The sequence below is a fragment of the Ictalurus furcatus genome, chromosome 11 (genome assembly GCF_023375685.1).
Source record: "Ictalurus furcatus strain D&B chromosome 11, Billie_1.0, whole genome shotgun sequence".
In the NCBI taxonomy this organism is placed as follows: domain Eukaryota; kingdom Metazoa; phylum Chordata; class Actinopteri; order Siluriformes; family Ictaluridae; genus Ictalurus; species Ictalurus furcatus.
In genome coordinates, this window is record NC_071265.1 from 24,248,740 (window position 1) to 24,262,433 (window position 13,694).

Below are 13,694 nucleotides of genomic sequence, written 5' to 3' on the forward strand. Positions count from 1 at the left end.
GCAAGACTGCAGCCTTTTTTAACCAAAAAAAATAAATAAAAATGCATCCAATCTCCCAAAACCATGTGGAATAATGTGTTATGGTCTGATCAAGGTGGGGGGAATAATTAATACCTCCAAATACCAGTCAATTTTGGCCACGCTTGGGGAGTAACGGAATACATGTAATGGCGTTATGTAATCAGGATACAATAAAACTGGTACATTTTTTGGTTACATCAACAAAATAATCAAATTACAGGTATATTTTGTAAACAAATGGGAATACTATCAGGATTACAATTTTCATTCAAAACCAAAGACATTAAACTTTGGACATAACACAATATAGACAGCTGCTTGGTTGTGGTTCTGATTCTCTCTTGCCAGTTGTGACTCGCATGAAAATAAGCTCTAAATAAAAGTATTTTAGATCATATTGCTTTTCTCTTGACTTTATTTGAAACTTTGTTTTGGTGACTTTGAAGTAATCCCAAAATAATCAGATTGCATTGCTTTCATATTGTGATACTTGGATTACACTACTGATTAAATTTTTCATGAAGTAATTTGTAAGTGTGATGGAATTCATTTTTAGAGTAACCCACCCAACCCTGATTTTGGTGCAAAACCTTAAGGCTTCTGCTGAAACACTTTCACCTTTCAGCATGACAGTGACCCAACAAAAGAATAGCTTCACCAAAACAAATTCAAGGTTTTGGAATGGCCCAGCCAGAGTCCAGACCTAAATCCAATCAAAAATCTGTGGGGTGGCCTGAAGAGGGCTGTGCACAGGAGATGCCCAGCCGAAATGACAGTTAGAATGCTTTTGCAAGGAAGAAGGGCAAGTCAAGTCTACAAAGCACTTCAAATGTCTCTCTGGATAAGTTAATGTAAATGCACTCCAAACATTTAAATTTATTCATTGAAATATTTGTACTTGGTGCCTTACAATCTTGACTAGACTAAAAATGAGCGCCCAAAAGATGCACTATGAAATCCTAGATATCTGGAAAAAGAATAAGACCACCTATAATCTTCCTAGTCCTAGTCCCTAGTCAAGCTCCTTTAACCATCTAGACTACTTGCTTGCTTAGTAGTCCTCTGTATTGTAACCTGAGCTTTATTAGCAGATTGTCTTGGTTTTCAGATGTTGATGTTATATTGCACTAGATTTTTGCAAGGAATTGTAGTAAGGCTGTGTAGCATTGAAAACCCTGGCATGTGATAGTAGGGTCTGGTTGAATATTAATTTTGATAGAATTTTTAGTCACAGAGCAAATATGGTTGACTTTAAGTGAATAATCAGTACTTTTTTTTTAAAAGTGCGTTTAAATGGTTTATTATTTATTATTATTATTATTTTTTTAAACCTCAATATTGATCCTTGCCAACGGGTGTATAGTAGGACCCAGGGGATTACTGACACTCCTGAGGACAGAGGAGCATGTGTCTGTTTCAAAGAGGAAGAGAGTGGGGGAAAAAACCCATGGAATACAATGTGTGACAGTCACAGCCCTACACACGCACACACACACACACACACACACACACACACAGAGGGAGAGAGAGAGCATCCTATTAAGATACCAACTTAAGAGGTGCATATATTGATGAACAACTGTAGAGGCAGACAGAAAAGAAGGCGGCATTCTCTACTCTCACTTGGGCCCCAAGAAAGACCAGAGTTCAACTGTTTCACATCTCAGTTCTTGGATCTGATGATACGAATTCTACTCTTAAGACACAAGCTGGATAATACATCTGGAATGAGAGAGGTGAGAGAGTCGTATGTTGTGAATAATGTTGACTTGTCTCACGCAGCAGTGATATTGAACACCTTAGAAAAGAAGTGGATTCTGCTGTGCTCTCTGGGTGAACAAAAACAACAATGGTTCCTGCAGGTATGCTTTCCCGTTCTTTGTTCTTTAATTAAGAAAGACACTTCAATTTTAAAAAGTGATTGATTACCTGGAGCTTGTTATGGCTGAGCCATGAGGTATACAAAATGAAACTGAAAATATGTTTTAATCAAGTCTTAATTTACATCAGCTTGATAAAACAGTGGCATGCTGCCACTGCATCTTAGTTTAGATTTAGTTTTAATTAATTAGTATCGTTTAGGTTAAATGTAGTCAGTGCACCTTTGAAGGAAATGGACACTTGTCATTTAAATAGGAAAACAATACAACTGCATTGATCTCGAACAATGAATAAACCCTAAATTCAGGCTGAGATGAAAAAAAAAAATGGCAATACATCTAGAGAATTTTGTCATCATTAATGCACTGATAAAGATGCCCAGTTTTTGTAATAGTCAGGTGAAATGAAGTTATATCAGTTATATATATTCTGTTGAATCACTTGTTTCTCAAAGAGGTAGCTAGCAGGTTATCTAGAGTGAACAAATAATACACGTTTTCACAGATATCAATCAGTTGCTAAGCTCTTTAGTTGTATCTAAGACACTTTAATATGGGATTTTGCTTAGCTATACCATAGAAATAACACTACCTAATTTTAATAGCTACTTAATACTACATTATGTAATGAAAAAACATTTTTTAACCATTTTACAATTCAAGGAAAAGTGTGAATCCAGGGCACTGCTTGACAAAAAGTAACTTTTAGACGTATGAAGTATATATAATGTAAAAACAGCCACAAGACATTATGCAACAGTTATCCTTTTTGTTTTGTTGTGTTCTTTTTTTTTTTTTTAGAAATACAGTGGAAAATCAGAGGAAATGCAATACTTGGTGATGGTGGATCTTGACTTACAAACGGTGGCATACAAGCAGTGAACTATGGAGAAAATTGGGCCAGGTTTCCTGAGCAATCACACAACTCCAAATGATACATCTAGCCAATGGAGACCCACAAAGCCTACCCCACCAAGCATGGAGGAAGTCATCCATTCCGAATCCCAAATTAAATATCTAGTGGGGTTATTCGGCATGGTGACCCTTAACCTTGCAGCCCTGCTTGGCAACACTGGAGTTATTTTGGCCATTGCCCGAGCTCCACACACAAAGAAATATGCATTTGTGTGCCATCTTTGTGCAGTGGATTTGCTTTGTGCCATATTACTGATGCCTCTTGGAATAGTATCGAGTTCTCCATTCTTCAGTACCGTGACATTTACGGTTCTGGAGTGCCAAGTCTACATCTTTCTCAACGTGTTTCTGGTCTGTGCCTCCATTCTTACTGTAACCGCCATTAGTGTGGAACGCTACTATTACATTGTTCATCCCATGCGCTATGAGGTAAAGATGACTATACACCTGGCTGTTGGTGTCATGGTATTCATTTGGGTGAAATCTTTGCTTTTAGCACTTGTTACCTTATTTGGTTGGCCAGCATATGGGAATCAAAGCTCCATTGCAGCTACCCATTGCTCTCTGCACTGGAGTCATAGTCGTCTCAGGAAAGTGTTTGCCATTCTTTTCAGTGTGATTTGCTTTCTGCTTCCTGCAGTTGTGATTTTTGCTGTGTACTGTAATGTCTACAAGGTGGCACGGTCAGCTGCAAGACAACATGTTCCCATGCCCCCCTGGCCCCCTAAACCAGTTAAGTGTCGCTCGGATTCCATTAACAGTCAGACTACCATCATCACTACTACGCAGAGTCTGCCTCAGAGACTGTCCCCTGAGAGGGTATTTGGAGGTGGGAAGGCTGCCCTCACACTCGTGGTCATTGTGGGACAGTTCCTGCTATGCTGGCTTCCATACTTCAGCTTCCACCTTCACATGTCCATCACAGCACCACTCCAGAGTCCAGGAGACATTGAAGAGATTGTCACCTGGTTGGCATACTCCTCATTTGCAGTGAACCCATTTTTTTATGGACTACTCAACAGGCAGATTCGAGAGGAACTCATAAAGCTGAGGAAGTGCTGTGCTTCCAACAGGCCTGTGGAATTTGGTGGCTCTAGTCATGAAGGATCCATCCAGGAGAACTTCCTGCAGTTCCTGCAGAGGACCAGCAGCAAGACTGAGACCACCAGGTCCAACTCCAGCCCCAGAAACACCCTGGACCCTGGTATCAGGATACCTGGACAGATCCCTGAGGAGTGACTTAAACTCTAAACATGTGCTTTCTGTCATCAATTATTGTATGGATTTGGATGAAAAGTGGAACTTCTGGTATGATTGTGTTGTACTAGATTTAATCTAAGCCATACTAATACTGATGGATGTAAATATGAGCCCATCAAAAGGTACAATTTTTGTTGTGCAATGGATGTGATAATAGGGATGTCTAAAGTACATTATGATGATCACCCTTACTTTGAAAACTAAAGGCAATAACAATAACTTTTTAAGGTAATAACATGGCTAAAAAGAAACTTTTCCAAAAGAAATGAACAATATAACTATAAATGAAGGAGATGTGTTTTCGTTTTATTTTCATAATTGTGAGACATTGACAGAACAGACATTAGTCTTCCAGTAAAGCTGAGGAGGCTCCTGTATAGCTTGCTAATTCCATCTGCCTGTCACCATGGAAATGTGGTGAGACTGAGTCTTGCATAGCAACAGGGTTCTTTTGAGCTCAGGTCTGCTTGCAAATTGTATAAAAATACAGTGTCCTGTGTTAGCTTTTCACCCAAGCCAGGCGGCCGTAATACATTACCTGCAGCTCACCACTAACTACACATTCACATTAGTGTACCTGGACATGGAAAACTGCTTTTGCTGCTATATCTAATAGCATTTATTACACCAAGACACAGAACCATGCTGGTCTGAAGCACTGAAAATCATTACCATGCAACAAAAGTGCTCAGGCTGAGATAACACTGTGAGTTTTATGGGCTTTTTGCTGTTTGTGGAGGACCATTACAAACAGAGAGTGAAAAATCAGGAGCAGGCTGGTTTGTCCACAGCAACCAGCAATAATACCTTTGTTTTCATTGTGTAGCTAAGGCTGTGTAATGAAGGTCTATACTGTATGAGTGGTCTCTATGCAAGAGAGGGGTTATGATGCATGTAACCATGTAGATGCACACTCACACACTCAAGACATTTATCATCACCTTTTCATTCAAAATATAAAAACAATGTATATTACACAGCTTAAGAAGCTGGTACATCATTCAATTGGGGCACCATTTTTAATTTATGATCATTGTATTAGAAATTGCTCTTTCGAAACCTTCATTAAAGATTCAATAGGTAGTGACCTTGCCTGCGACTTCAAACAATGAGCCAACTATCCAGGCTGACCAAGAGAAAGAGATAGGACGAGAGAGCAAGTGAACAAGAGACAGATGCACATGTGAGATGATTAGGGATTCATAAACTTGAGTGTCCCTGTCACGATCAAAACAAGACCAGAACAAATCGAAATCTGAAAGGATTTAGAAATGCTGAGGTAAAGATTAAAGGAAAATGATTAAAGAGGGGAAGGTAGGGAGGGGACGGCACCCGACAGCCCTTTGTGTCTATCTGAATGGTGGACGCAGTGAGAATGAGTTGCGTTAACCTGTGTTACAGACCTTAGTCATGCATCTAGTACCTATGTATATAGTGACCAGAAATTGCACACTGGAAGCTTTAATAATCGTACTTGAATATAAACTAAATAACATTGCATTAAGTGAGGTCAGGGAAATTCTACGGTGGCCTGTAAGTGACTATAGTACCACACAATGGACCTGACATTGACAACACAGAAAATGTGCTTGAATACACAGATGTTTTTATTACTTGCAGTACGGCCTGTTTTAGATTTTAGCAGTAAATTCATGCACCAAATTAGGATTAAATAGTAAAAATTGTAGTTCAGTTACATAATATTTAGGACAATTAGCAGAACAAGTTGAGAGATGGGGTAAAGACTCAAATCAGTGCCTGTTCAAAGTGGTGCACAAAAGCAGGGAGACAGTGTAGGAAGATGGTGGATGAAAGAATGGTGGAGGAGTGTTGAGGGCAGGAGGAAGCATTGCATTATATCTGGTTCACGTACTCCATGCAATAAGGAGAGTATAAGCCAGGCCTGAGTCATATGCAAGAACGGTGTGTGCAATTGTTCTATTGAGGCATTAGACAGTTTCGAATGTTACTAAATGTTTAACATTATTAACATTGTTAAACTGTAAATGTAAAACATGAAAGTGATCCACAATAAGAAACCTTTGCTTCAGAGAGAAGATAAAAAAGACACATTAAGACACTGAGACACAGAGAGAAGATAAAAAAGACACAAACTACTGTACTAATTTATACAAATTACCTCACTAATATGAATTATATAAGGGAAATAAGTACTCTGTTGTAAAGATATGTTCACTTCTCTTCCCATCTTTAACTGTACAAAAGTACCACCTACAGTAGGTTGTGACAGATACTCCAATTCCAGTGTTTTTATGCTACCAGGAATAAAGTATTTTCAAGAATACATTTCTTTGCAGGTTCATCAACAGTTCCCCTTTATGTTTTTACATGTAGATGGAAATTGATTGGTCATTTTTTTTTTAAACAGGTGAAGAGTGTATAGATTTTCATTAATGTAGCAGTCCCTGCTTCATCCCATGCTGTCTACCCGCAACAGATCTAGCCTGGTCAATCCTACCTGCAACAGATCTATCCTGGTCAATCCAACCTACAACAGATCTATCCTGGTCCGTCCTACCTGCAACAGATCTATCCTGGTTAATCCTACCTGCAACAGATCTATCCTGGTCAATCCAACCTACAGCAGATCTATCCTGGTCCGTCCTACCTGCAACAGATCTACCCTGGTTAGTCCTACCTGCAACAGATCTATCCTGGTTAGTCCTACCTGCGACAGATCTATCCTGGTCTATACTACCTGCACTCTTGAAGTCTGGTAAAAAAAAACAAAAAAAAACTCTGCTGTACTGACATCCAAGGCTGGCACTGGTTTGTAATAGCAGGCTATGGAAGACAATTTAATGGGTCCAAAGGTTGGAGAATAAGGGGAAATTCTGTGAGCTAGTGCGTATGAAAGGGACTGCTAGCATCACAGAAATTATGTGGATTTTCCACAAGTTTGCAGTAAACAAATGTTGAACCAAACACTTCTCTGAAGCCTGTACCTTACACGTGGTCTGCGTTTGCTCTATGTCAGTTATGAGAAAAAGACAACAAAGACACTTACTGTATGCAAACACTTGTTACTTTTGTTTAAGATATCTTAATTACTTCACTTAATTACTCACAAAAGTTTTTTGTTTTTACAAATTATTTAATGCAATTGATTAACTTAATTTATCCTCTGAAATGATAATGAATTGATAAATACAGCCTAGGGCTTTGTAATGCTGGAAAAGAAAATTGGCCATTTGTTAGTAATGCTATTGTCTACCAGACTTATCAGTCATTTTCTTTCTGGTTAGACAGAATTAGTGTTGGTGAACAATCATTTCTTTAAACAACAGACAAAGTAGATTGTAAGATAATTATACAAAATGAATCAAAGTGATTATTTGTGTCACTTTTTGTATTATAATAATTATTCATGTGAACTCATATCATCACATGGCCTGAATATACCTCTGACCACATTTTTACAGAAACAAAATTTTGAGCTGCTTGATAAAATTTGGTTTAGTATGCCTCTTAATGCTTATCTCCCTGATAATATATGCCTACTTTGATTGCCTTGGCACTTAAGACATGCACTTGCACTTGCACTGGCACCCTTGGTAAATATGAGCATAGAAGGCTATGAAAAATTGTCTTTATTGTTTAACCTTTTGATCTTTTGTTAAAAAAAAAAAAAATCACAAACATACTCAAACAATATCAAACAACTGCAAAAAAAAAAAACAAACAAAAAAAACAAAAAAAAACACAACAGGTTTATAAAAGAATCTTTGTTAAATATAGGTGTACAAGAATTATTGGCACCCTTTTAGTCAATACTTTGTGCTACCTCCCTTTGCCAAGATAACAGTTCTGAGAGACTTCTCCTATAATGCCTGATGAGGTTGGAGAATATGAGGCAAGGGATCTGAGACCGTTCCTCCATACAGAATCTCTCCAGAGCCTTCAAATTTCGAGGTCCATGCTGGTGGACTCTCCTCTTCAGATCACCCCACAGGTTTTCTATGGGGTTCAAGTCAGGGGACTGGGATGGCCATGGCAGGACCTTGATTTTGTGGATAGTAAACCATTTTTGTGTGTTTTTTTTGGACGATCCAACCACAGCCCATTGTAAGCTTTCTGGCAGAGGCAGTCAGGTTGTGACAAGTGATTATTTCTGTGAGACTCTGCCTCTCTAAGATATTCTTTTTATACCCAATCATGTTACTGACCTGTTGCCAATTAACCTAATTAAGTTGTAAAATGTTCCTCCAGCTGTTTCTTTTTAGTAACACTTACATTTCCTGCCTTTTATGCCCCCCCCCCCGTCCCAACTTTTTTGAGACGTGTTGCAACTATCAAATTCAAAATTACCTAATTTTTTCCTTAAAATTGTACATTTACTCAGTTTTGATTTACTCATTTGATATGTTTTCTGTGTTCTATTATGAATAGCATATTGGTTTATGAGATTTGCAAATCATCGCATTCTCTTTTTATTTATGTTTTACACAGTGCCCCAACTTTTTTGGAATTCTGGTTGTACTTATATTGGCAGAAAATTACTTACACTGATATTAGTAATGTTACATTATTTATTGGTCTTGTTTCGATTCAACAGAAATGCTTGAGAATTTCATCACCAAGTTTAAAAATACACAGCTGACAGTGGACCGGTATAACCTTCTGCAGTTAAAGCACTGGAAATCAATAACATCAGATCAGTGACTACTGAGCACATTGTCCACACATAGTATTGTTTACAGCTTCACCATCGACAACCGCCACACACAAGCATCCACCACACAGAGGTGCAAGACCTCAGTCAATAGGCTATATTGACTGCTGAAGTCTAGTCACTGCTAGAGAAACACTCAGTAGAGATTGTACATGACTCAGAGAGCCTTGGCAGATTTGTTTCGATTCTTACCGATATTTACTGATTAAAAAAAGGTGAAAGCCAAAGCCCACTGGGTAAAGGAAGTGACTGCTAGTTATTCTTGAATGCATGACTTGCACTATGGCCAGCACCTGGGTTGCACTAAGAGGAGTGTCACTGGAGATTGCCTGTGAATTGGAAACATCTTCCAGACCTTCTATCTTCACCAAATCCTATAGACAAAATATCATCACACCCAGGTGTTCTGTGGTGAGCTTGAGTGACTTTCACCCTCAATCAAGATCCGTACCTGACCCTGAGTAATTCACATCCTCAATAGAAAACAGCATTTATAATTTTTTCCTGATCCTCTTTCTCAGTAGAGTACTGTAACAGGGTATACTCAATTATGTTTAGTATTTGTGTTTGAGTAATTCACACATTCAATAGGGTGCAGTGTCAATAGATTCTCATTCTCAATGGAGTACAGTACTAATAGATGGTGTGATTCTTTACTCGAAAGAAATATTGGTATATCAGTGACTCTTCTTAAATTAAAAAAGCATCAGCACTCCTCGAATAAGATTAGTATATTTGGATCTGACTGACAGGGTACAGGTACAGTACAGGTAGAGTAACAGGGACTTTGTGCGAATATCATCCTCAACAAGACTCAGTATGACATTGTCCTCAAGAGTGAGCAATATCGACATTTTGAGGATTAGTTTGGGAAGGAAATTGCTCTAGGTGGTCGGCTTAGTTCTAGAACTATGGCTATATATGTACCGTAACTTATGTACGTAGTCTGAAATTATACTTAAGTAATCTTAATAATGATTTTGAGTTAAGCACAATTAATCATGCTGTTACATGAATTGTTTTAACAACTACTGTACTTTAGAAATTGAAGGCAATTAGTTACATGAATGTTTTTGTTTATAGTCAACATATTACTGTTGAGAAAATATTATTATTATTATTAAAGTTGTTCTTTTTGTTGATGATGATCTAGGGGGAAACAAGGAACAAGGATAAACTCACCAAACTGCATGCTATCAACAACCGACCAACAATGACTCCCTGTTCCAGCCCCATACAAATGCAGGCATGTATAATTTTTGATAGCAGTATTTTATGATTAAATCTAGGCAAGAAGATGGTGAAAATTAAATGAATTATTCCGCATAAAGTATCTGAAAGAGAAAAGCCATTTGGATCTATTTAGGAAAACAACAACGCTTTTGCCTTTCGCTTTTTGATAGAATGCATGTGGTGGAAAAGATTTGCTAAAAAAAAAATTACTGTAAATCTGACAGAAAGTCAGAAACAACTAAAACAAATTAAAGAATCAAAACAGAATCAATAGCCAACAATAGAGCCACATAAAAAGGTTAGCTAGACACCAAGATAATATATTACCACAAATAGAGCTTCCCATCCGGTGAGTAGTCCCTGCCTTGTGGCCAGTGTTCCCAGGATATTCTCCAGATCCACATTGACCCTGACTAGGATAAAGCAGTTACTGAAGAGGAATGACTAGAATAAAAATAGTTTTAAAAAATGTCCATGAGAATTTAACAGGTCAAATGTGTGGCAGTGAGCCACTGGGTAGTTTTATATTTTTTTTATATAAGTAATAGCAAGTATTCCTCCCAAACCTCATACAACATTTAAGAGTCTCAAAGGAGTAAGTACATTTAGATATATCTGACTTTTGGGAATCTTAGGGAAATAAACTTTTATTAAGCTAGCATACATGAAACATTTGATATTTTTGAATCATTACCAAAAAGGTCCCACATGGAAAAGCTTTCTTTGAACAGCTCATTATTTATGTTAGAATGAGAATGTCTCATCTACCAAGAGATTAGTTTTAGTAATTCTGAAATTCATTATTATCCCCCACCCCCCATATAAACCTTTCGATTTTTTATTATTATTATTTTTGTACCAGACTGTTGGTATTTTAAAGTTCATATTCCAGTTAGATCTGTGTCTGACCATTAGGGAGTGCTATAGGGTCACAAACACAAACATGACCTGATAAGCCAAAGAACACTTTTATTGGAAAGTAAAGGAAAGTGGGGGGTATAAGTTGTTTTGCAGCAATATTATAGCACAAAAATCTCTATCCTGATCAGTCCTAGAAGCACAAAACACACAATACATGGGTCAGTAAAGGTCTTCAGGCAAGTGTGTCATACATTAAAAAAGTACTACTTGAATTATAGTGATATACACACACACAGTGAGAGAGAGAGAGAGAGAGAGAGAGAGAGAGAGAGAGAGAGAGAGAAGGCGTACTTGTTTAAAAAAGGTACAAGAGTCTCTGTTTCTACAATTCAGTCAGTGTTATTGAATTCCATCTGCTCACTTTTAGTGAACATCTCATCGAGGTGCCGTTGGCATTTCATCTAGAGGCCAAGGCGCCAGAAGAATCTGCATGTGGATTCCACTCTTCAGTGGACATAAAGTGCAGTTATACTCTCACTTTGGTGCTAATGGTTTAACCTCTTCCTCAGGGTTCCAGCTTCCTTCATCTATCAACCACACTACCAGAGAGAGAATGTGGAAAAAAAGACAAACCACAGCTGGAACATATTAGGGACTGTACTTTAAAAGACACAAGGATTGACATGGAAGACATAGAAAATGTGAGAATTTATCTCCTGGAACAATATGTGGATTATTCCAAAGATAACCAAGATGAAAAGGATTCTACTCACAAAGGCAGGAATGTACTCATAAAGGATAGGGATCCCAAAGCAATTAATTGCTTCCTTAAGGTAATATATCCAGTTGTCATTGCTCCTCCACTTTTAACCTACCAGAACAGACAGAACAAGATATCCTGATTGTTCTTGTATGAGCTTGTCCATTTATGTAAATGTCATTATCTTGGCCGTGAGTTATCTGGATGATGGGATCACATCACATCACATTCAGATAAACCATATTGTTTTAGCGTTTGAAAACAAACAATGCAACAGTGATCTATAACAAGGCATCGAAACATGTTTCTAAACATATAAGTGGTCTAAACCTATGGCGCTATACTGCCATCTTCAGTTATATAGAGGTTTCACATGACTGCCGAGAGTTTGAACCTATTACCTCCTAGTCAAATTGTGCTGCTGATCTTACTTAACCTCTGTTAAATAGCAGACAATGTTTTAATTTGAACCAAATGTCTGTATCTGATGCACATCAGGTATTAATGTAACAAAGAACAAATTCAGTCTTTTACAATGAGTCTCAAAGGTACCCAGGTGTTCAGTTTTCATTATACATCAAAAGCACTTTCATTAATGGTTAATGTCAATTCATTAGGAAGGGAATTTGACTCCAACTTGTGTCACTGCCAAGAATACAAAATCAGCATGTCATAGTGCAGCACCTATTACAAACCACACTTACAAACTAAAGACAATTACCTTATAATAATGAGTGGCATGCCTTAAATATTAAGATTAATGAAATGAAATGAACGCCATATTAATAAGATACTTCTCTATATCGAGGGGTATGAACAGGGTCAAATAGTGGCCCAATTGCCAGGTAAAAAACAAAACAAAACATTTTAACAATGTCTAGTGCCGCTTGTTATTTTTTTTACAGCTTGCAACTGACTTGGACAGTTTTTATGTGATAGCAAGAAACTAAAGGTCACTATAAGTGCATTATGTATCCAGTCAGGTGACCTTCGAGGATGTGATTGCAGAGCCTGCAACAGTGCACAGCTTCGAAAAAAAACCAAAACCTTACTCTGGCTCTTACACCTCTACTCTGCACACTTTGCTTCTCTGGAACTGAATTATATATCTTATATGGTAGCACTACTTGTATTGTTCTCCGCTTGATACGTCGCTTTGCTTGTATTTCCTCATTTGTAAGTCGCTTTGGATAAAAGCCTCTACTAAATGAATAAATATAAATGTAATGTAAATGTCATGCTCTGTTCGATATGTCCAGGCTGGGCCTGTAGCACTATTGCCTGGCCTGCTCTTCTTCATCCTCAGTTTCCTGCACATCTGGTAAGTGAGGCTGCACAGGAAGTGAGGAAAACTTCCTGTTAAAGGAAGATAAGCTATTCCTATAAACAGATAAGCTATTTTCATACATTAGGTACAAAGAGAAAATGCAGGCATGTATGTGAGCTTTATCTGTTGCACCAATATCAGTCAGTATTGATATTTGAATATGATTGGTCAGTAATGAGAGGTGTGATCTCTGTCTCTCCTCCTAGGCTCATAATCCCCACTGTGCAACTTCTGCTGATGAACATGCACCGGGTAAACGTGGTGTGGGCCAGTGTGCTGGATCTTACCATCTCTCCCTTCTTCTTCAGTCTGGAAAGATGCTTTGAGTCTATAGTCCCAATTCACCCAGTTACTAAATCCAACTTTTCATCTCTTCTGCATTTCCATACTAAACTACTGTATGGGGTAAAGATTCAGTTACGTGCATATGCATAGAGATCCTTTTTCAAAAATGATTCCTAGATATAACATGTATTTATACATATTCATGTCATTTTACCTTTTTTTAAATCAATTATTAAAAAATGTAAACCTTATAGAAGTGACAGTTTCCTCTGAAGCCTTATTAAATTAAGCAGCTTTTGCTGGGTGAAGCCATGAAGCCACTTCCCTGTTGTTATAAACATTTGACTCTGGCATGTCTAGCCATCATCTGTGTAGGGTATTTTTGTACCTCTCTCCACTGAGACTCGAAACCCACCCAAGCTCACAGAACACTGCAAATATTTCTCTCATTAGTAGACC

General features: G+C 37.8%; 1 protein-coding gene across 1 annotated transcript; it reads left to right on the forward strand.

Annotated features, from left to right (window-relative positions):
* The first annotated feature begins 2,291 nt into the window (after positions 1-2,291).
* Positions 2,292-4,739, forward strand: gpr61l (G protein-coupled receptor 61-like). Its single transcript, XM_053636725.1, has one exon. It carries the CDS (start codon positions 2,787-2,789, stop codon positions 4,053-4,055), a length of 1,269 nt encoding a protein of 422 aa, XP_053492700.1. The 5' UTR covers positions 2,292-2,786; the 3' UTR covers positions 4,056-4,739.
* The last annotated feature ends 8,955 nt before the right edge of the window (positions 4,740-13,694 follow it).

Coding starts and splice junctions, on each gene's coding strand:
- gpr61l (XM_053636725.1), top strand. CDS start 2,787: ATGGAGAAAATTGGGCCAGGTTTCCTGAGCAATCACACAACTCCAAAT.